At 44.1% G+C, this 24852-nt stretch overlaps 1 protein-coding gene across 15 annotated transcripts in view; it reads left to right on the top strand.

Moving 5' to 3' along the window:
- Positions 1 to 2607: 2607 nt before the first annotated feature.
- The window catches only part of MYCBP2 (MYC binding protein 2), a 291950-nt gene continuing 269705 nt past the window's right edge, over positions 2608 to 24852 (top strand). For all 15 annotated transcript variants that reach the window (XM_075852355.1, XM_075852367.1, XM_075852366.1 and 12 more), the window contains exon 1: positions 2608 to 3283. In XM_075852355.1, the coding sequence (XP_075708470.1) occupies positions 3015 to 3283 (269 nt within the window). In that variant the 5' untranslated portion in view covers positions 2608 to 3014. The remainder of the gene's footprint in view (positions 3284 to 24852) is intronic.

The following is a 24852-nucleotide window of genomic DNA, read 5'->3' as shown; positions in this document are numbered from 1 at the left end:
AGGTTGAAGGACCTGTGGGTGACCTCATCGTTCCCACCCAGCTTCTTTCACTGCAGACACACAGCGTGACGTCACCCACAGGGCCTTCAACCTTGGCATCGGAAGAGAGAAGACACATCGGCTCCAGGCGTCTGAGAGAGTACAGTTGAATCTGCAGCAGCATCACCGTGTGCAGGTAAGCATAGTAAACTCCCTATGGACGAGCATATTATGGGATGGGTTTCAGTTGGATTCCCGAATGTTCTAAGGGGATTGTTTTGTTGGAAATACATGCTTGGGTCTTTAAAGTTCTGTTTTCACAGCTTATCAGATTGTATAATGACCTGTACTGATGTGGAGTTTGTTTAATAAACTTGAACTGATTAAAAAAAAAAAATCTAAAATTGTTCATTGCTCAAAAATGATCATTTTTCAAAATAAAAACCACTGCTGTTATCTACATTACAGCGCCGATCAGATTATGTAGGAGACAGGGCACTTATAATGTGGTGACAGAGCCTCTTTAAGGGGTTATTTCCATCCTATAAAGTGATTCCACACTGTTACGTCACTTTATGACCATAGGGGTTTGACCTCTGGGATCCTCACCAATCCTGACAATGAAAGGGCCACAGCGAGTGTCACGGAGCGGGTTAGTGGACCCACTAGGCCGTACCGCCACAGTGGAGAGGCAGCTGGCCAAACAACGGGACACCCCAGAAATACAATGGCGGATGACACAGGAGCCGCAAGTTGCGCCAGACGTGGCGCACTCCTCCGGGCGTGGCAGATGACACAGGACGTGGCGGATTCCTCCGGACTTGGCAGATGACACAGGACGTGGCGTATTCCTCCGGACGTGGCAGATGACACAGGACGTGGCACGACTCGATACTAAGGCACATCACGGGAAACAGGAATGGGTAACAAGGCACGGGTAACAATTGGAACGGGAAACACTAAGGGACCATTTGCAAGACAGACTGGGAAAACTAACAACGCTCAGGCAAGGATTAGAAGGCCAGGGGCCTTCTTATAGACCAGGAAATCGTGGCAGTTGATGATAATGACGATTTTCTATTTGCGCGCGCTGGCCCTTTAAGGGCACCCTACGGGACACAGCCGAACGGAGCGGAAGTGAGCGCTGGCGTCTCCTAGGAGGGAGACGGGGACCAGCGCTCACGGATCCATGGCTGCGGGCGTCGGGAGGTGAGTGAACCCGACGGCCTGCTACAGCGAGGATTTAGCACTGGGTCCCCTTTTAAGTTTTCCCTGCACAGCAGCACTACCGGCCATATGGCTGCAGGGAGCTGCAGCCGGCCAATTACCACAGGTATATAAATTCCAGCACCTGGCCATGCAGTCTGCCTTTACGGACATTTGTGAAAGAATAAGTCGTTATCAACTAATTCCAACGTGGTACTGTAATAGGATTCCACCGTTGCAACAAGTCAATTCATTAACATTTTTCCCTCCTAGATATTTCACAATCAACTATGAGTGATCTTATTGCAAAGTGGAAGCGTTTGGGAACAACAGCAGCTCAGCCACGAAGTGACAGACCACGTAAAGTTCCAGAGCGGGTCACCGAGTGCTGAGGCGCATAGTGCATAAAAGTCGCCAATGCTCTGCTGATTCAATCATTGCAGAGTTTAAAAGCTCCTCTGGCATTAACATCAGCGCAAAAACTGCACACCAAGAGCTCCATGGCATGGGTTTCCAAGGCCGAGCAGCTGCACGCAAGCCTTACATCACCAAACACAATGCCAAGCGTCGGATGGAGTGGTGTAAAGCACGCCGCCACTGGACTGGAGCAGTGGAAAAGTGTTCTGTGGAGTGAGGAATCATGCTTGTCTATTGGCAGTCTGATGGACGAGTCTGGGTTTGGCGAATGCCAGGAGAATGTAACCTGCCTGACTGCACTGTGCCAACTGTAAAGTTTGGTGGAGGAGGGATAATGCTATGGGGTTGTTTTCAGTATTTGACCAAGGCCTCTTAGTTGCATCTTAATGCTTCATCATAACAAGACATTTTGGACAAGCTCTGTGGGAACAGTTTGGGGTTCGGCCCTTTTCTGTTCCAGCATGACAGTGCACATTCAAGGTCCATGGATGAATGGGCAAAAATTCCCACAGACTCTCCACAATCTTGTAGAAAGCCTTTCCAGAAGAGTGGAAGCTGTTTCAGCTATAAAGGGGAACCAGCTCCATATTAATGCATACAGATTTAGGGATGTCATAAAAGCTCCTGTAGCTGTAATGTGTAGGTGTCCCAATGCCTTTGTATATATATATACACATATATATATATATATATATATATATATATAAATTATTTTAAGGGTTTTAGCAGTAACAGGAGCAGTGCACAGCAGAGTCCTGGAGAAGGCAGTGTGTTGCTATAACGGTTATATATATATAGGCTCCCATGTTAAAAAAAATATATATATATATATATATATATATATATATATATATATATAGTTGTACACAGATAATTATCATTATTATGACCGTCCATACGTGTAGTCCATGGCGGGGTAAGAGAAGTGACAGGCGCAGTGCACAACGAAGTCCTGCAGGGGGCAGTGTGTTCCTGGGAGGAAGAGACTAGTCAGCGCAGCTCCCAGCATGCTCTGTGTGAGTAAAGGGGAGAAATAGCAGCAGGCAGATAATGAAGCTAAGATGGCAGCACTGAGTGTGCAGCTTTCGATAGTGCGGCGCCTGAGGTGAAGCTGACTGGTAAAATCTCCGGAGCTTGTCGGCACTGGAGCTGTGTAAAGGAGAAGCGGAGCAGAGGTCGTCAGAGAGGGGTGCACAGACCCTGCCCTCGCTCACTGTGAGGGGAGGATGGTGAAGGGGTCGGGGCGTGGGTTGACTTGGGGATTGCGGTGATTGTCGGTGAGCAGAAGGTTGTCAGCGGCCAGGCTGCACGTCCCGGTACCGGGAGAACACGGTGAAGCCGGACGTCGCACCCTGATGCTGCGGCTGCAGTGACACGCACATACCGTCTCCACACACACAGCGCCGAGGAAGATGATGTGCGCAGCAACCGCACCCCCTCCTGTCGCCGCCACTGCTGCCTCATCCGGCCCGGGGGGGAACGGCTTCTTCCCTCTGCCCGCATCTTCAGCGTCCTGTCCTGCACGGATCAGTATGTCGGGGAGTCAAGACCTCAGCGCCGGGCCTGATTGTAGGAGCCGCTACCAGCTGTTATTATCCGGCAAGGCCTTGGCTGACCGCTACCGGCAAATCTACACCGCGGCGGTGAATGACAGAGAGCAGCATGCCGGACAGGCGGCCAGGTAATTCTCCCTCCTTCCCTTGTAGTGCTGTGCCATGTCCCTACACTATACAGGGGCAGTATGGGCTGTGTACATAACAGGGCGTTGGGTGACCCGGCACAAGGTGATCTGCTGCTGACAGGCAGGGTCTGGTGCTGTATGTGGTGCCAGTGTATCTCACAGGTGATATTAGCTGCAGTTCACAAGGGCCCAAATGCCAGTGAGAGAGGTGGCAGTGTGTAAGGAGCCAGTTATTGCAGGTGAGGTGGCAGGAATCGCCTCAGGTAAAGTGCTTATTGTCATATTGTGTGATGAGACTTTGTGCCACCACTTCACATTAGTGTAGCTACACTGGTTTGTCTCTATACAGGGACGTGTGCCACGATGTCACATATTAGTGCAGGTACACTGGTCTGTCTCTACACAAGGATGTGTGCCACCACTTCACATTAGTGCCGGTACACTGGTCGGTCTCTATACAGGGATGCGTGCCACCACTTCACATTCGTACCGGTACACTGGTTTGTCTCCACAAGGATGCGTGCCACCACTTCACATTAGTGCCGGTACACTGGTCGGTCTCTATACAGGGATGCGTGCCACCACTTCACATTCGTACCGGTACACTGGTTTGTCTCCACAAGGACGCGTGCCACCACTTCACATTAGTGTAGGTACACTGGTCTGTCTCTACACAGGGATGTATGCCACCACTTCACATTAGTGTAGCTACACTGGTTTGTCTCCACAAGGACGCGTGCCACCACTTCACATTAGTGCCGGTACACTGGTCTGTCTCTACACAGGGACGTATGCCACCACTTGACGTTAGTGTAGGTACACTGGTCTGTCTACACGGGGACGTGTGCCACCAGTTCACATTAGTGTCGTTAGATTGGTCGGTCTCTACATAGGGACGTGTGCCACCAGTTCACATTGGTTTCTGTAGGGAGGAAAGACTCCAGTTGACGTTGGTTCGTAAATGGAGACCGGTGGCACTAGTAAAAATTGGTTTTGGTAAGTAGTTGTGTGCTACCTGTAGCCATTGGTTTCAGCAGTTAGACGTGTGGCAGCATTTACATTTGGTGTGTGCATGTTGTCACACTAGGTGACATTTCAATATGCAAAAAAAAAGTGGCACCACTAGAGTTTGATATGCACAGATGTGACAACAGCTGAGATTGGTGTTACCCACAGACACCAGCTTGTCAGGGAATGCACCAGCATGAAGTTGCGTAGAACCAGTTTAATTTTGTGAGTACTGAACATGTTGCGCCAGGTGATGTGGTGGTTGCATTGCAGGATCACGTGACCTTAGTTATAGCAGGTAAATGCATGGCACCGTGTGAGATTTTTGAATAAATGGTAGGGTATGAGGCACCAGACGTAGTGGTGCTGTGTATTTGAGGGTCACGTGGCACTGTGAGATGAGGTTATACATCTTTGAATATTACATTTGATGTATGCACCAGGAAAGTTTCTGGCAAATGCGCTGAACATGTTCTCATGGCCCTATTGACCTGATGCAGAGGCATAGCTAGGTTCTTCAGCACCCGGGGCAAAGATTCATTTTGGCGCCCCCCAACCTCTTTCCCAACACCTCCTTCCTCCTCGCCGTGTTTGTTTTCTCTACCAATCGACGTGCAATTTCTTTTCCACATTTCTTTTTATGTAACTCGAGCATAAACATTGGTACATTTTACAAGCAATATAGTTCTATACACAGCACCAGAACCAAGATCAGTACATATACACAGCACCAGAACCAAGCTCAGTACATATATACAGCACCAGAACCAAGCTCAGTACATATATACAGCACCAGAACCAAGCTCAGTACATATATACAGCACCAGAACAAAGCTCAGTACATATATACAGCACCAGAACCAAGCTCAGTACATAAATACAGCTCAATTTAGTGCAACCCCTTCCGTATAGGTATGTATGGCGTAAAACTACAGCTCCCAGCATGGCCCGAACAATGGTAAGGATATGCTGCGAGATGCTGTTTCACAAAAAATAAATCCTATCATAATTATACCACCCATCATCACCTTGCTTCAATTCATACAGTGCTGATTAGAGGCAGAATGAACATTTACATTAAGTGACTCACCGGTGACGTCTCAGATTCTAGTTCTTTTTCTCCATCCGGTCCAGACCTCTATGATGACTTCTCCCGGTCACAGACCATTTCTTGCCGCTCAGATGTCTTCAGCTTCTCAATTTTTCAACATTTTTACACCCACAAATAAAGAAAGTTCTCATTATACCACACACTACATCCCTAAATATAATAGCGCCATACACTGCACCTCTAATTATAATCTCACACACTCCCACTCACATTCACACTCACACAAACCACCGTGCCCCCTATTGATAGTGCCTGCCATAGAGCCCCCTGTAGATAGTGCTCCATATAGCCCACCCCTGTATATAGTGTCCCATAAATAGCTCCCCTATAGTGCTCCACAGATAGCCCACCTCTGTATATAGCCCCCCTGTGGATAGAGCCGCCACCCCCCTGTGGATAAAGCCACACACTTTTGTATTACAATAAAATAACTATTCAAACTCACCTTAATCCCGTTCCCACGCCGGCCGGCAGCGATAGAGACCTGCTCTCTTCTGCGCAGGTCTCCTGGGGTTGAACGAAGCGTCTATGAAAGGCGCTGATTGGCTGGGCAGAATGACTTTTCCTGTCAGTCAGCGCCTTTCAATGACGGAAGCGCGATACCGCTTCACTCGTAGAAAAGCGCTGAATGGCTGGGCACGGAACGTACCCGGCCATTCATTGCTTCTAATTGTACCTGTGTCCTATAGACACAGGTACAATTATAGTGCAGGAGGGGCTGGCGCCCCCCTCTAAGTTGCACCCGGGGCACATGCCCCATCTGCCCCCCACTAGCTATGCCCCTGAGGCATCCGTCTTTTGTCTGAGGCATATGTTTGAAAATACTACCTCGTATACGCCTGATGTAAATAGAGCTTGGCTCGTCATTTGCGTACTTTGCATCTGTATTTGCAGCCAAAACCACGATTAGTGCCATATGTATTAGAGGCTAGGGTTTGATGAAGGGATTGGTACAACCCTGAAATGCATTGTATATTGATACCTAATAAATTCTAGACATTCATATCATGAACAGACTACTCACTGAAGTAGCACCAACTGAGCTTCCTGTTCTCCTACCCCTGGAGAAGAACATAAACAGAAGTATATTGGACAGATTTGCACCTCTTCCTTATTTTGAACTCACTCCTGGTATTCGCTTACATATACTGACCAAAATATCCAAGTTTTAATAAGGCTACATTCACACGAGCGGATAAGTGAAAAACGTGCGTGAATCTCGTCCGTTATGCATCAGTGGGCTTGCGAGTGGCATGCGTTATTCACGCACTCGCAAAGCTCATCCATTTTTTTTCCATTGAATTGATGTGTAAATCGTGCACAGCACACAGATGTGGGTGATAGGTGTGTGAAAAACGCACCAATATAAGAGATGCAGTGAGTTTTACGAAACGGACACGCGCTACGTGAAAACTCCTGCATGTGTGAATGGCCCCATTGAAATCAGTGGGTCTGTGTGCTGCGTGTGATTTCCCTGCGCAGCACACGGACATTATTCATGTCCGTCTGAATGAGCCCTACGGCCCAAGAGTGAGAGTTGTGTGGCACTAGCTGTGTAAGGCTGGATTCACAAATGCAGCTTTTGGTTGTTTTGTTTTTTTTGTGTTTTTTTGAGCCGCATGTATATGGAGACAAAAGACTGGAAAAGTATAAAACAGTCAAACACTTGAGATAGCTGTTGCCCGGCTGCTATTTCTCCCAACTACTATAAACAGTGGGGGGATTTTATTAACTACTGGACACCAGTATTTTGGTGCATGGCTGTTTTGCATAAAAACATGCATATATTTCTTCGTCTCACCTCTCCGCTTCTCAGGCTACGCACATACCACGTTCTGAGGCTGGGCAGCGTCAGTACGTTCTATGCGACGCAGTACACTAGGACCTGATGCTGCTTTGAGTGGCTGGTGGGTCCCTGAGGGAATCCAGAGAAGCGGTGAGGTGAGTTAATTTATATATATTTTTTTATATGTCCAATTGGAAGGAATGTGGCCCAGTTGCCGTCATGCTACGGTTGGATAATTATGCCACAAAATGGGGCAAATAAAGTGCCGAAGATGTGACTTTTTACTCCAGTGGGCTTTAAGCTAAGGCTGGCGTATGAAATGCCAGTCAGAGTAAATGTGCCCCATTCAGTGTTTATTTACTGGTGATCGGGAAATAAGCCGGTGCCATGTGAAATCCAACATGCTCGATCCCTCTTCTGCCTGACTTCAGGAGGCCCTTAAACCAGGATCGCACACACCGTTTTGATGCAATTTTTGAGCCAATGGCAGAAGTGGATCCAAAAGGAAGGAAAGCTATAAAGTAAAGACTCCTTTATTTTATGTCCAGTTTTGAGTTTGGCTCAAAAAAACGTCCACAAACTGCATCAAAACTGTGTGTGTGATCCTTGCCTTAAAACATGAAAAAAGTTGACGCTCTCATGTATATATGAGCAGCTTTAGGACGGGTTCCCGCATAGCATAAACGCTGCGGAATTTCCGCAACTGAGTTCTGTGTGGAAATTCCGCAGCATTTACAGTAGCAGCAAAGTGGATGAGATTTTGAAAATCCCATGCCCACGCAGCGTAAACGTTATAAATTGACCTACGGTGCAGAATTTAAATCCGCAGCATGTCAATTTAGTCTGCGTTTTAGTTGATTTCCCGCTTAAGGTTTCCTCATTGAATTCAATGGGGATGCAAAAGCCACAACAGAAAGCCAAGTGCTGCGACTTTTGCAGCGATTACGCCACGAAAATCGCAACTCCGAAAAAAACAAAAAAACATATTTGCCAAGAACGCTCTCCTTCCTGCAGTCCAGCATCCTGGGATGACATTTCCCCCCCATGTTACCACTGCAACCAATCACAGGCTGCAGTGTCACACGGCCTGAAACAATATCCTAGGAGGCAGGGCTACGCGCAGAGAAGACTGAGGGGGTAAGTACGAGCACTTCCTTCCGCAGGGCACGTAAAGATAACATGTAACACTGAACAACCTCTTTTATTGCTGAGCAGAGGACAAAACTAGGTGATTATTTTTCTCTTCTTAGGGAAATGATTCATTATTGAATAGATTATTTCACGGTTTACAGGCCCTGAGTATTTTCGCATATAAGCTGCCTTATGCTGCAATTCCATTATCCCTCGTAGCTTTGTTGTCCTGACAGCTCTCGTGTCACATGTCACAACTAGCGGCCCTGCAAATCTATGCACACACACACGGCCAGCCTCTCGGAGGAATCCCTCCAGTGATGTGTAGAGTTGTGCTAATGGGAGGCTTTGATGAATCATTTGTCTGTTTTATTTTCATTTTTAAACTGGAATGTATATAAAGCACTACATGAAGTATACGTGTAATCTCCTCCTGTTCAGCAATACAGATTGTGAGCACAGTGTAGTTGTGTTTTATACAATTTGGTGAATCATTCCACAGTTTCCTATGTAAAATTGCACTTTGTTTCCTGTAAGACTGTGCTGGGTTCCCACGAGGAGCGTTCCACTATCGCATGAAACAAGCATGACAGCTTCTCCCTCCTGGCTTTCGCTTTGTTACCGGCAGGCTCCACTATCATGGGTGTGGCTGGATGACATGCAGAGCGCTCTGTCTAGTCATGTTAGCAGCTTTCTGCTGCCACTGCAGGTTCTCTTCCCTTTTGCCATCGTCGCCAGGCTACGTTCTTGGCAGTGAAAGGGTTAAACTACTTCATGAATCTGTGTAAAAAAAGAATAGTGAGGCATGCAGATTAGTTAATTAAACCCCCAGCGCACTTTAAACTATGAAAGATTACATTTCATTCATTGGTAGTGCTGTTTTTGTTTTTTTTTAGGCCAGGTTTTAGTGGTGTTATTTACATGGTCACATAATAGAGCCATTGCCCTTTGGCTGATTTTGCAGATCAATGAAATTTAGACAATGGACATTCAGCATAGTTCTATGTAAACAGTTTGCATGTTTGTCTAATAAATTAATGTGAAAATTATTACCAGTAGTTTTTTTTTTTTTATTCAGTCATGTTGGCAGCACCAACTACTGCATGTGAACTGCGCCTGATCATACGTGACAAGTGTCTGTATTTCTATTGGAAGGTACAAAATAGAGCTTGTGACCCTCGTTGCACATGACCAAAAGAACCCACTAAACTATCACAATTAGGGTATGTGCACGTGTAGTGTTTTCGGGCCGAAAACGTCAGAAAAATCGCAAGCAGAACGCCTCCAAACGTCTGCCCATTGATTTCAATGGGAAAAAAGGCATTCTGTTCCGACGGGGCGTTTTTTAAGTCACTTGAAAACAGCTCTGTATTTTCAGACTTTTTTTGCTAAGCGTGTGAACATAGCCTTATAGATAATGGTGCGAGCTGTCTCTGGTCTGTTGTAGCTTAAATGTAATGTACACCTTTGAACACCATCTAGAAAGGTCCAAAATTTTCTGCTGATTTGATTTCTTCCAAATCCCCTCCATAGACCTAAATAAAGAATGGCTTGTGGATCTCCCACCCAAGTTTAAAACTGATGGAGTAAGAAACTGTTGGAGGCCTGAGCCGTACCTGTAACAACTCATGTGCTTTTATATATTGGAGTCAATAATAAAATGTAGTGGATTCTGAGCTTTGTGTCAGAAAAACTAAGCACTGACCGCTATAAAGATATATTAAGAAATAAATGGCACAGAATGATGGACCTAAAAAAATTACATGGTGTTGGTGGACCTTCACTTTAAAGGGACACTACAGCTGTAGGATTACCCAAAAATATATAACGGTAGTCAACTAGACATGGGACATAGGGGGAAATCCAGTAAACAGTGACAATCCACCTCAAGCGTCTGCTGATATTAGACTCTGCAGTCTCCTGCATGAACGCAGAGATAATATTTTGGCTGCCTGCAGCTGCCACTATTCAATGTATGCAATAAGCTACTCATAGTGGTGACTACAGATTTTATTTTGCTGCATGTCAATATAGGAAATGTGGAACTCTGTTTTAGAAAAATGGCGCTCTGACGTGTTCTATAATAAGGGTGTGTTCACATTCGCATTAAGATTCGGTTGATGTGTTCCGTCAGACCTTTCCGTCGGAGGAACCCATCAACGGAAAGGCAAACGCAAACCATAGCTTCCGTTTGCATTACCATTTTTTTCGGTTTGTCTCCGTTCCATAAGGTTTCTGTTTTTTGTGGTTTTTTTGGGCGGAAGCTATAGCGCAGTCGACTTATGACTTTTCTGTGTTATAGGGGTATTCTCAGAATTGACAACTATCGCCCATCTACAGGATAGGAGATAATTGTTTTATCGCGAGAACAGGGGTTCTGAAGCTTCTTTTCCTCCTTGTTTGCCTGCATTAAGGAGCGGCGGTCGAACATGTGTGCTGCTGCTCCATTTAAAGTGTATGGGACTGACCCAAACAGCTGAGCGCTGTACTCTGCAGTTTCAATCCGTCCCATAGACATTAAATGGAGTGGTAGGCGCATGCTCAACTGCCGCTCTATTCAATCTCCTCCTTACTGCAGGGGGTGCAGTGAGGAGGATCCTGTGGATAGGTGATAATTGTTTCTGGGATGACCACTTTAACTTTATTACTGAGGAGTTCTCTGGAACCTCGGAAACTGAGACTAGTCTCTTTGATTAGATACCGTGCGTCTTTGAGCAAAATATGCATACCTATAACTATAGGCTTGAGGACAATCCCAGTAAGCCAGATCGAAACATTGCCTGCCTGTGGGGTGAATAAATACACTTTTTTTTTTTTTTTTTTGTTTTGTTTTTTTTCCATCCATTACTTTGGAGTGCTGCCTCAATTCTTTTGTTTGCATACCTATAACTAAATATGAAGTCCTCAGACAGCTTTAAGTGTAGCTAAATGTTTGTCATAGTGACATGTCAGAAGTTTGGATTGGTGGGGGTCCGAGCACTGAGACCCTCACCAAACTCTAGAACGAAGCAGCTGAAGCGCTCGTGTGAGCGCTCGGCCGCTTCGTGTCTGTTCGGCTTTTTCCGGAAATAAATGTATCAGAGTACGCGCTCATAGTCTTTCTATTGAGTCCGTACACGATACATTTATTTCCGGAAAAAGCCGAACAGACACAAAGCGGATAAGCGCTCACATGAGCACTTCAGCTGCTTCGTTCTAGCGATTGGTGGGGATCTCAGTGCTCGGACCCCACCAATCCAAACTTCTGACATGTCACTATCACATGTCAGAAGTTTGTCAAACGTTTAGCTACACTTTAAAGAGGCTCTGTCACCAGATTATAAGTGCTATCTCCTACATAATGTGATCGGCGCTGTAATGTAGATAACAGCAGTGGTTTTTATTTTGAAAAAACGATCATACACTTCTCATTGCTCCAGCCCAGCATGATCCACAGCACAGTGTGATTGTGCAGTGAAAGAAGCTGGGCTGGAACAATGAGAAGTGTATGGCGCTGATTGGTCAGCGTCATACACTCCTCTGTACAACACCCAGTTGGTAAAAAGTAAAAACACGCCCAGTTGTCCATTGAGAAACTCATTAGCATAAATCTAAACTAGCTCATAACTTGCTCAAAAATGATCGTTTTTCAAAATAAAAACCACTGCTGTTATCTACATTACAGCGCCAATCACATTATGTAGGAGATAGGGCATTTATAATCTGGTGACAGAGCCTCTAAGTTTTTTCTTATGAAAACAGCCCCTTTTTAAATCCTAGCCAACGATCAGCTCTTATCGCTGGGGATATGATCCAGCTTCATAAAGGGGTGTCCAGAGCCGGAGAACCACACCCCCCCCCCTCTATAATGTCCTAATTGAACATATGGACTGTTTTTTTGTCTTTTTGACAAGCCCTTCAAAAATGTAATTGATTGGCCTGACCACCTTCACATAAGGTGATGTCATCACTGAAGACAAAATTAATTCCAGTAAAATATAAATGTGTGAACAAGATTCTTTCTTCTCATACAACAGAATGTTTGCGGCTGTCCTAACTACATTTCTATTTCTGAGGGTATGTTCACAGGCACTGTTTTCAGATGTAATTTGGGCGTTTTAAGCCTCGAATTACGCCTGAAAAAACTGCTCCATTACGCCTACAAACATCTGCCCATTGCTTTCAATGGGTTTTACCATGTTCTGTTCCCACTAGGTGTTATTTTACGTGTCGCTGTCAAAATACGGCGTGTAAAAAGACGCCCGCGAAAAAGTGCATGTCACTTCTTGGGACGTTTTTGGAGCCGTTTTTCATTGACTCTATTGAAAAACCGCTCCAATAACGTCTGTAAAATATGCAGCGAAAAACGCGAGTTGCTAGAAAAACTTCTGAAAATCAGGAGCTGTTTTCGCCTGAAAACAGCTCCGTATTTTCAGACTTATTTTGCTAAGTCGTGTGAAAATACCCTAAGGCATTCTGTATTTGTATTCATTTCAGTGCCTCATGCCTATGGCCTTCTTATGCCTGTTCCTGACTCACTTTTTAAAATAAATGTACTTTTTCAAATTCTTTGTTCACTGGCGCTCCGTTGTGGTGCATTGATGTGTGTTATCCACAATGGCATTACGTCACTGTTCTACAAAGTAAACCGCATTTCTGACATGTCTAAGGCCACATGCACACATGTAATTTTGATCCGTAATTGCGGATCAAAACCGTGATCCGTTAATTTCTATGGCCCATGGACACCTTCCCATGTATTTACTATTCCTACTATTTTTTTTTTATTTACAGACCATGCTCCTATAATTTATAATATGAGTACGGTCCGCAAATGTGGGTGACAGTCCGTGCCTGTCATGGACCGTGCTTATGGCTACGGCCGTGTGCAGGGAGCCTTGGCAAATATTCCTCAAATATAATTTTATTTTTTATTTTTTTTAAGAACTTGTTGTGCGTTATGCTGTTCCTCTGTTATTCTTCCCGCAAATGTATAAATTGACAACTGGCCATTACTATTGCCTTTGTGAAGAGGTTGTGTCCTGCATACTCTTGTTATTACTGATTAAACCGTGTCGGAGTGCAGGGACGCGACCCTTTGAAAAAGAGAATGGTAACTCCTAGTTGTCAATTTATTTATACATTTCCAGGCAGAATAACAGATGAATGGCAATAAAACCGGACCTATCCGCTCTCCTGCCGTGCCTGTTTTAGGTGGCCTGCTCTCATTCATATCTTAAATAATTTGAACCCTAATTATGGTCTAATTGGACAAAGACGGTCATCTAAAAGTTGTTAGGCTACGTTCACACAAGCGTGACTGATCTACGTGCCTATAATACATCGCATCTGTGTTTTGCGAGTGGCATGTGTTTTTCACGCACTCTCAAAGCTCATCATTTATTTATTTTTTCCAATCAAATTGATGCGCAAATCACGCACAGCGCACGGATGTGCATCCGTGTGCTGTGTGTGATTTTCATGTACCCATTGACTTCAATGGGCGTGTATGTTCGTGAAAAACGCACCAATATAGGACATGCAGTGAGTTTCACGCAATGGACGCACACTGCGTGAAAACTCCTGCGTGTGTGAATGACCCCATTGAAATCAATGGGTCAGTGCTGTGTGTGATTTTCACGCCTGCACACGGATGAGTTTTATGCTTGTCTGAATGAGCCCTTAGGTTTCCACATGGTACTAACCTTCATGACTTGGCTCTAAAATGATGCCCCACCCCCTCTACGGTGTACTAAATTTATTTATACTGTAGGTCTCCAAACCAAAATTAAATACAAATAAACGGCCGTGAATAGACAGGGTGCTGACTAACCTATACAGTAGTAATAGTCAAGCACCTTAGCCACATACTGATTTGGCTTGTTCATAGTACTAAACTAACCAACTAAGCTCGATACGTTTGTAGGTAATGTAACGTTTGGAAGAGCTCCCTCTGTTGTGTTGTCATGCTGTATATCCAGCACAGCAGAGATGGGGCATTGAATTCTTTATTCTAGCCATCAATAATGTCAGTGGTGTCTCAGAGCATTACACATGCTGCACAATTACATCATAGGTCTATTTCAGGATACAGTCATCATTATATATATATATATATATATATATATATATATATATATATATAATTTTTTTTTATTTTTTTTTTTTTTATTGAATGCCTTAATGCATTTATGATTTTAGTATATTTTCATGGTTTTAAAAAAAAATTCTCTATTACTATATATATATATATATATATATATATATATATATATATATATATATATATATATATATAATCACAGAAGAATAGTCTGTTAAGTGATATTTTTCATTTTAAATGCCTTATCTTATTATCTATGTTGTATATTTTAGCATAAGGTCAGATGAATAAGCTGCACATGTTACACAGGGGTCATTGAATCTCTAGATCTACTCCAATTGCAGTCCCTAGTCAAAGCGCAAACCACATTATTCTTTCTACAACACAAAATGAAGCAGTTAAGGCCCTTTCACACTGGCCAACACTCAGCCGGTGCAGCGAGCGCTGATCAATGAGACATTGTTGATCGGCGCTAGTTTTCTCCTGTCACGCGGAGCTATGGATGGGGACGAGCGGTCGTTACTCTGATCGCTCGTCCCCATACATTATTATCATGTCGGCAGCGCGTCTCCCTGTTTACACCGGGAGAGGTGCTGTTGACCTCGATAGTCTTTTACTTTTTTTAAACTAAAATTCTGCTGATCGCTGCCCTTTTTACACAGGGCAATTGTCAGCAACGAGCGTTCTATGCATGCTCGCCTGCCCGAATATCGTCCTGTGTAAAATCCCCTTTAGTTTGGGGAAAAAGGCTCATTGTCTTAAAGAGGCTCTGTCACCAGATTATCAAATCCCTATCTCCTATTGTATGTGATCGGCGCTGCAATGTAGGTAACAGCAAGGTTTTTTTGTTTTTTTTTTTTAACGATAATTTTTGGCCAAGTTATGAGCAATTTTATATTTATGCAAATGAGCCTTTCTAATGGACAACTGGGCATGTTTACTTGTTTTACTAGCTGGGCGTTGTGAATAGAAGTGTATGTCAGCATCATACACTTCCATTCACAACGCCCAGCTAGTAAAACAAGTAAACACGCCCAGATGTAACAAACACACTACACGCCCAGTTGGAAATAAGAGAAAACACGCCCAGTTGGAAATAAGAGAAAACACGCCCAGTTGGAAATAAGAGAAAACACGCCCAGTTGGAAATAAGAGAAAACACGCCCAGTTGGAAATAAGAGAAAACACGCCCAGTTGGAAATAAGAGAAAACACGCCCAGTTGGAAATAAGAGAAAACACGCCCAGTTGGAAATAAGAGAAAACACGCCCAGTTGGAAATAAGAGAAAACACGCCCAGTTGGAAATAAGAGAAAACACGCCCAGTTGGAAATAAGAGAAAACACGCCCAGTTGGAAATAAGAGAAAACACGCCCAGTTGTCCATTAGAACAGCTCATTTGCATAAATATAAAATTGCTCATAACTTGGCCAAAAATGATAGTTTAAAAAAAAAAAAAAGTTACTGTTATCTACATTGCAGCGCCGATCACATGCAATAGGAGATAGGGATTTGAGAATCTGGTGCCAGAGCCTCTTTAAAGAGGCTCTGTCACCAGATTTTGCAACCCCTATCTGCTATTGCAGCAGATAGGCGCTGCAATGTAGATTACAGTAACGTTTTTATTTTTTAAAAACGAGCATTTTTGGCCAAGTTATGAGCATTTTTGTATTTATGCAAATGAGGCTTGCAAAAGTACAACTGGGCGTGTTTACAGTAAAAGTACAACTGGGCGTGTATTATGTGTGCACATCGGGGCGTTTTTACTTCTTTTACTAGCTGGGCGTTAGGAATGGGAGTGTATGATGCTGACGAATCAGCATCATCCACTTCTGTTCGTTAACACCCAGCTTCTGGCAGTGCACCGACACACAGCGTGTTCTCGAGAGATCACGCTGTGACGTCACTCACTTCCTGCCCCAGGTCCTGCATCGTGTCGGCCACATCGGCACCAGAGGCTACAGTTGATTCTGCAGCAGCATCAGCGTTTGCAGGTAAGTAGCTACATCGACTTACCTGCAAACGCCGATGCTGCTGCAGAATCAACTGTAGCCTCTGGTGCCGATGTGTCCTCGCTCGTCCGACACGATGCAGGACCTGGGGCAGGAAGTGAGTGACGTCACAGCGTGATCTCTCGAGAACACGCTGTGTGTCTGCACTGCCAGAAGCTGGGCGTTGTGTAGAGAAGTGGATGATACTTCTCGTCAGAACGCCCAGCTAGTAAAAGAAGTAAACACGCCCCGATGTAACACACATAATACACGCCCAGTTGGACTTTAGCAAGCCTCATTTGCATAAATACAAAAATGGTCATAACTTGGCCAAAAATGCTTGTTTTTTCAAAATAAAAACGTTACTGTAATCTACATTGCAGCGCCGATCTGCTGCAATAGCAGATAGGGGTTGCAAAATCTGGTGACAGAGCCTCTTTAAGCCAAGAGAAAAAGCAACAAATTAAAACCTTCCAGCCAGGGAATGGTTAGGTAATTTATTACATGGGGAAAAAACGTGAGCACATGTACAACACAGTAGGCTTTGTCATCAGACCAGGTCGCCGCCTTCCGTTGCTGCATGATCTAGTTCTGATGCTCGCGTGGTCACTGAAGGCGCTTTCGGCGGTGGTCTGCATGGTCACTCTGACCTGTTTGCTGCTTCGCAGCCCCAAATACAGCAGGCTGTAAAGTACTGTGTGTTCGGACACCTTTCTATCATAGTCAGCATCAACTTTTTGAGCAATTTCTGCTACAGTAGCTTTTTTGTGGGATCAGGGAAGACTGGCTAGCCATCGCTCCCCACGCAAATTATTGGGCCTTAGGGTAAGGCCACACGGAGTGGCCCTGACACAGTCGCAACGCGGCCAACAACCGCGCTGGCACTAATACCTCGTTAAGAGGTATTCTGGTTACCTGCGCATTGCCGCTCCAATCATTCTCTATGGGAGCGCCGGAGATAGCCGAGTGCAGTGTTCGACTTTTTCTGGCCCTGCCATAGAGAATGAATAGGAGGGAAGTTGTTGTAATTTGCAAAGTCATGCGGCCATAAAGGTTGTATTAATTCACGGCCGCACGATTTTGCTGATAAAGGGACAGTTTACCCTCATTAAAATGCGGCCACTATCAGGCTGTTTGACAGCCGCACCGAACATGGTGCCGGCGCGGTTGTTAGCCGTGTTGCGACAGTGTCAGGGCTGCTCCGTGTGGCCCTACCCTTAGTTGCCCATGAGCCTGCTGCCAGTTCACCAGTTGTCCTTAACTGATGGTGTCAGCTGTAAAACAATTGACGGGCGGGATCAGAGAGCTCCGATCAAGGCCGTTTAAGAGCTTAAATTCTGTGATCAATAGCGAACGCAGAATCGAAGCCATTAGACAAAAGTGGAGGGCCCTTTGTCATTCAATCTCTCCCCACACTACGCGATGTCGTGGTTCTGATGGTTGCCACGGCAGCCCGGGGGCCTAGTAAAGTTTTTGTTTTTTTCTCTCTCTGCCCCTATTTAGAAAATATGGGGTCACGTGCTCCACTTTGACTCCTTCAGCATGTGCTGTAGAAACCAAAGGTCCGTTTCTCGATTCAAGCCTGATGCTCATATGGAGGCTCTCATAGACTTGCATTGAGAAACTGACTTCCGGTCCCTACAGGAGACGCTGTAGAGAGTCAGAATGGAGTTGGCGTGACCCCCACGGCCACCCGGAACGGCTAATCGTGAAATCCACCACCAGGTAAGTCAATACGCGTAACTGCCTTGCACCTCCTCACGTTTTTAAATAGGGGGTGTAATAAGCTGCAGTGCTTCTATAGTAGCTGGTTAAAATCACAATATACTGCAATACATCAGAATTGCAGTGTATTGTACCAGCAATGGAACAATTGGTTGTTCTTTGCACTAAAAATGTTTTAACTTGTTACCTCTTTTACAAGTTTATGGAAACAGCTGACCGCTGTACTCGGCTGTGTCCATCATTCCCATAGACTTTGAATAAAGCGGCAGTGTGAATGTTCGACCATCGCTTCCTTTTTAATATCCTCCTCACTGCGGTCGAGCAGTGAGGAGGACAGGGGGTTCAGGACCATTGTGATTAGTGGGAGTTCCAGCGGTGGGACCCCCAGCGATCAGAAAATGATCACCTATCCTGTGGATAGGTACGTCATTTATGATTCTGGGAAAACCCCTTTAAAAATCTGTTTTTCACAATTTCTGACATTCTAATCCTAGTACGCATTTTCTCTTCGGTTAGTTAGGATCACTATTCTATTTCAAGAATGTGAAATGTCAGACAATGATTTATTTCGGCTTTTATTTAGTTTCATCCCTAGTGGCTCAGAAGTTTACATACACCAAGTTGCCTGTTCCTTTAAAATGCTTGGAAAATTCCAGAAAATGTCATGGCTTTAGAAGCTTCTGATAGGCTTGTTGACCTAATTTGAGTCAATTGGAGGTGTACCTGTGGCTTTATTTTAAGGCCTAGTTGTCTCTTTGCTTGACATCATGGGAAAATTAAAAGAAATCAACAAGGCATTGGAAAAATAATTGTGGACCTCATTGTCTGGTCCATCATTGGGAGCAATTTCCAAATGCCTGAAGGTACCACTTTTATCTGTCCAAGCAGGGCCATGCAGCCATCAAACCGTTCTGCAAGGAGACACGTCCTGTCTCCTAAACATGAACCTACTTTTAGTGTGAAAAATACAAATTAATCCAAGAACAGCAGAAAACTACCTCGCGAAGATGGTGGAGGAAACGGGTACAAAAGTATCTATCAACAGTAAACCTGTCCTATATCGACATGAAAAGCCTCTCGGCAAGGAAAGAAGCCACTGCTTGAAAATCGCCATAGAAAAGCCAAGTTACAGATTGCAACTGCAAATGGGGACAAAGATCTTACTTTTTGGAGAAATTTCCTCTGGTCTGATGAAGCAAAAAGAAAACTGACCACGATGACCATTGGTATGTATGGAGGAAAAGAAGCCAAAGAACATTGCCCCAACTGTTAAGCACAAGGGTGGAAGCATTATGTGATGCTGCTCTGCTGCAATAGGGATTGTTGAACTTCTCAAAATAGGTGGTATTATGAGGAAGGAAACTGATGCAAAGGTATTGAGCCAGAAAGTTAAAGCTTGGACGCAAATTGGTCTTCCAAATTGACAATAGTCAAGCATACTTCCAAAGTTGTGGCTAAATGGCTTAAAGGGAATGTGTTGCCAGCAAAACATGTTTTTTTTTTGTTGTTTTTTTTAGTTAAACAATTAGTGTATAGGTGATTAAACATTGTTCTAATTTTTTTTATTTTTTTTTCACGAGTCAGGAAATATTATAAATTGGATTCAATTGGATTCTAATTTATAATATTTCCCATTGCTGGTCACTAGATGGAGCCATTCCCAAAATTGCAGCATTGCATGTGGTAAAGCAACCACATTGCTTTATGCTGCAAAATTGGGTAAAAAGCCCTCGCTCTAGTGAGCTCTCAGCATCCCCCCCTTTTTTATCCTGGCTAGTGCCGGGAGAAACGAGGGGTTTGAACGGTCTAACCTCCTACACTGTGTCGCCATTTTTTGAGCTAACACACAGTGTAGAAGGTTTACATACAGTAGTAAACACACACTGAAACACAAACATACATAGAAATCCCTTACCTGCTCCAGTCGCCGCCGCTCCCTCCGGTCCATCCGCTCCGTCTGCTGCCGCTGCTCCATGTGCACAAGTCCGGAAGCCGCGACCGGAAGTAGTAATCTTACTGTCCGGCCGCGACTTCCGGTCCACAGGAAAATGGCGCCGGACGGCGCGCATTTCAAATTGAACTGTGTGGGAGCGGCGTATGCGCCGTTCCCACACAGCGGCGTACATGTTAGTGGATGGAACGGGCCCCGTTCGCAGTCCCTATGGGACTGGAGCTGCCGTATTCCATGTCTGTATGTGTCGTTAATCGACACATACAGAAATGGAAAAAAAAATGGCAGCCCCCATAGGGAAGGAAAAGTGTAAAAATAAGAAAAAGTAACACACAAACACACAAATTAATCCAAACGTTTTTAATAAAGCACTAACATCTTTAACATATTAAAAAAAAATTGTGGTATCACTGTTCCTTTAAGGACAACACAAGTGAAGGTAATGCAGCGGCCATCACAAAGCCCTGACCTCAGTCCCATAGAAAATATATGGGCTGAACTGAAAATGCGCGTTTGAGCAATTAGCCAAAAGTCCAGCAACTTACTGAGAGCAGCTTATAGACGGCTACCCAAAATATTTCACTCAAGTCAGACCATTTAAAGGCAATGCTGCCAAATACTAACAATGTGTATGTAAACTTCTGAGCCACTGGAGTCTCTAGTATTTGCACATGACCATAGTTTTTATCTGTAATTACTGAATCCGTAATTACAGGTGAAACTGCGGACCCCTTTCTATTTGCCACAGAAACCTTTCCGTATATTCACGGATGTGCGTCCGGGCCGTAGAAATAATCCACAATTTATCTAGTATGTCCTATTCTTGTACGCAATTGCGGCACAAACTCGCTCATAGAAGTCTTTGGGCACTACAGCAATTGCACACGGCTACGGATGTGTAGCCGTATGATCCATCTTTGCAGACAGTAAAAACCCTTACAATTATTTTTCAGATTTGAATTTTAATTTTTCAATGTTTTTTTTTTTTCTTCCTACCTTTTGAAAAGCCATAATTTTATTTTATTTCTTATCGATTTTAGTCCTTTAGGGCTTGATTTTTGCGGGACGAGGTGTAGGTTATCATGGCACCATTTATTGTACCATATGATGTACTAGGAAACGGGGGAAAAAAATTTGGGTGCAAACTGAAGAAAAAAAAAACAGCGATTCCTCCATTGTTTTTTGCGCTTTTATTTTTACGGCATTCACAGTGCAATTAAAACATGTTACGTTTATTCTGCGGGTCAGTACAATTATGGCAATACCAAATTTATTGTTTTTGTTTTAAAAAAATATATATTTTACTACTTTTACAATGAAAAATCGAACTAAAAAATAAAATTTATTTTGTTGCCAAATTCTGAGACTCATACGTTGTTTGTTTTTTAATTTTTTAATTTTTTTTTTTTTTAATTTTCCGTTGATTGGCATGAGGGCATATTTTTTGCAAGACAAGCTGTCGTTTTTTAATGGTACTGTTTTGGGGGTACATGCAAAGTTTCTATCACTTTTTGGTCCATTTTTTTGGGGGGAGATGAGGTGACCAAAAACTGATTCTGGCTGATTTTTTTAATATATATATATATATATATATATATATTTTTATTTTATTTTTTAAAAGGCTTTTGGGGGAAAATGGGAGAAGGTCTTGAACTTTTTTAAATCTATTTTTATCCCCCCCCCCCCCCCACCATAGGATCGCTTGCACTATATACTGCAATACTAACATGTTGCAGTATATATTCTTTCTGACAGGCTTCACTAGGAGCACGAAGAGGGAAGACCTGGGGGCCTTCATTAGCCCCCCCAGGCTGCCATAACCATCAGCACCCAACGATCGGGTCGCGGGAGGGACAGATGGGCTGTTCGATTTAAATGCCGTGGTCGCTGTTGACCTCTGCATTTAATGTCTAAAACGAGCAGGATCGACCATGATAAAGTTCGTTACAGTGAAGTGTTAGCTGTAACATAACAGCCGACACCTGCCATCCATGTATTGGGCTGAGCCTGTGAGACTGCTCCATACTCCACCCCCCCCCCCCCCCCACCTGGCTATGATGTAAGTATACGTCATATGTTGGGAAGGGGTTAAATATAAGGAAATGTGAAGAGGACCTGTCACTAGGTCATATAAGTTGAACTGGTTTAATCACCTGAATAGCGCTGTCTCCCTGATTACAGCGCAGTGTTTTTCTTTTATTTTTTTTCTCATTTTCATGGAAACCATCCCCAATGTTGTTGGCTCCCTCCTATGCTAATTTGCTGTTGAAATTCAACAGGGCGTGAACAACCCTCAAGCTGCCTTGCACTGATTGGTCTGCATCAGAGGCAGTGTAGCTAGCTCCACTCGGTTGGCTCCCTACCGCAAATAAGCATATAGGGAGCCAACATAACAGTGGGCCAAATCTCTGGAACCCTGGGTTTATGAGCAAAAGAAACCGTGCTGGAATCGGGGAGATAGCGCTGTTCAGGTCACTTAACCAGTTCAACCTATGACCTAGTGACAGGTAATCCTTAATGGATGTGGCTAAGGTGTATGTGAACTTATGACTCTATCTATCGTCGTGAAGCACAGCAGAACAGGTGTACTCTCACAGTGCAGTTTTGCTGCGTGGCAGAAAGCCGCACCGAAAAATGTGAAACGCTGCACAACGGTATAAATGCACCCAAAAAACATTAAGCACGGTAGATGGGAGACAACCTCAAATGTATCTGCTTTTCTTTGATAAATTAAACAATATTACACAGTTAAAATTATAAATAAGGCAACAATCTGTATAGGTAGCAGATTTTCCCTTGTAGATATCTAAACTAAATATTTGCAAACACTGATGTCTCTTGCACATGACGTTGTGCCACTCGGGTCGTTTTTGACGGCATCCGAGTGGCACCCGATAGTCTTCACGGACCCATTCACTTTAGCAGGTGAATCGGGTCCGTGAAAAATGGTCCGAGTCTCCGATCCGAGGAAAGTTAGGACATGTTCTATCTTTCCTCGGATCACTGACTCGGCTCGGACGGCGCACACTGTCGTGTGCATGAGATTTAAGGCTGGGTCCAGACATGGTGCGTGATTTTGTACTCAAACCACCCACCGGAAATGTTTTATTGAGTTAACAAAAGGGGATTTAACTCCTTAACGCACCACGACGCAACTGTACGTCATGGTTTGCAATGCCTTAAGGCACTATGAAGTACAATTATTTCATGGTTTTGCTGTAAAAAAAAACAAAACGTTTTTTGCGGTGTTCATCATGCGGGAAAAACATTTAACGATGCCAGAATCACTCTTGTTTTTTTGGTCACCGCCCTTCCCAAAACATAGAGTAGAAAGTGAACAAAAAGTCGCACGCACCCCAAAATAGTACCAATAAGAACTACAACCGGTCCCACAAGAACAAGCCCTTACACTGCTTTTTTTAACTGAAATATAAAGTTATGGCTCTCAGAATATGGTGACACAAAAAATACAGTATTAGACCCTGTTCACAGAGTATTTTGACGAGTTTTTTGGTGAGGAAACTGCTCCGCAAAAATCGGCTGAAAATACCTCCCATTGATTTCAATGAAAGGCAAAGGTGGTTTTCTCCCGCGAGCGGTAAAACCGCCTCGCGGGACAAAGAAGGAACATGCCCTGTTTTCGTGCATTTTCACCTCTGACCTCCCATTGATCTCAATGGGAGGCAGAGAAACCGTATTTCGCAGAGTTTTTTGGCCGTAGCACTCAAACGCTGTGAAAATCGCGACAAAATCCCAAACTGAATTTTTAAGCAGAATTTTCCTCCTGCAAAAAACTGTGTGAACACAGCCATAGTGTGCAAACGCTGCAAAACTAAAAAGAACAACCACCTATACCACATATCGCCGTGATTGTATCGACCTGCATAATAAACATTGTAAACAAAAAAACAATCTCGGTATTGCTGTTTTTTTATCACTTTGCTCACCAAAAATAGAATAAATAGTGATCAAAAAATGGCATGTACCCCAAAATGGTACCAATGAATACTACAGATTGTCCCGTCAAAATGAATCCTTCACACTGCTCTATTGGAGAAAAGTTCTGGCTCACAGGATATGGCGACGCAAAATGTGCAGGGTGTTCCAAAAGTGGATAAGATTGGGCACCATTTATCAGTGTGACACCGGCCACACGTCTATGAATTATTTATTTACTGCATTTTTATGCCCTGATGTACTCCGCACAGATTATATATGCCCCCACATTATAAACTGAAATACCAGTAAAACTCCAAAAAAGCTAAATCTGTGCTCCAAAAGGCGCTCCCTCCATTCTGAACTATACAGTGTGCCCAAATGTTAGTTTATGTCCCCATATATGGGGAGAACCCGATTTTAAGGGCTGTCCATATGTAACATAATTGCTGCGTACTTTCCGTCCGGAATTACGGTCGGAAAATATCCACTACGATGCTACTGTATTCTGCTGTGTGAGACTTAACAAATCTCATCCACATGCTGCGTAAAATTTCAGTCCTGAAATTCACCTGCGGTGCGTTTTTTTTTCCGTTCAGCATGTCAATTACTCAGGCTGTTTTCTAAAGACAGTCCTAGGCCAGCGTCACCACGTGGGATGCAGAAGTAAGCAACAAACACCGCTGGACTCAGACACAGCGGCAATTACGTGAGTCTAATAACTTACTTTGTAGGTTCTAGTGACAGGTCCTCTTTAACCCCTTTTCCCCTTGGCGTGCAGTTACGTCCGCGCTTTAACAGTTAACCGCCGCGCGGCGCTACACCCCAGCGGCGGCTAACTGCAGGGTGT

The sequence above is a fragment of the Rhinoderma darwinii genome, chromosome 2 (genome assembly GCF_050947455.1).
Source record: "Rhinoderma darwinii isolate aRhiDar2 chromosome 2, aRhiDar2.hap1, whole genome shotgun sequence".
Classification (NCBI taxonomy): domain Eukaryota; kingdom Metazoa; phylum Chordata; class Amphibia; order Anura; family Rhinodermatidae; genus Rhinoderma; species Rhinoderma darwinii.
Note: the sequence above shows the minus strand (reverse complement) of the source record. Positions and strands in the feature narration are given on the sequence as shown.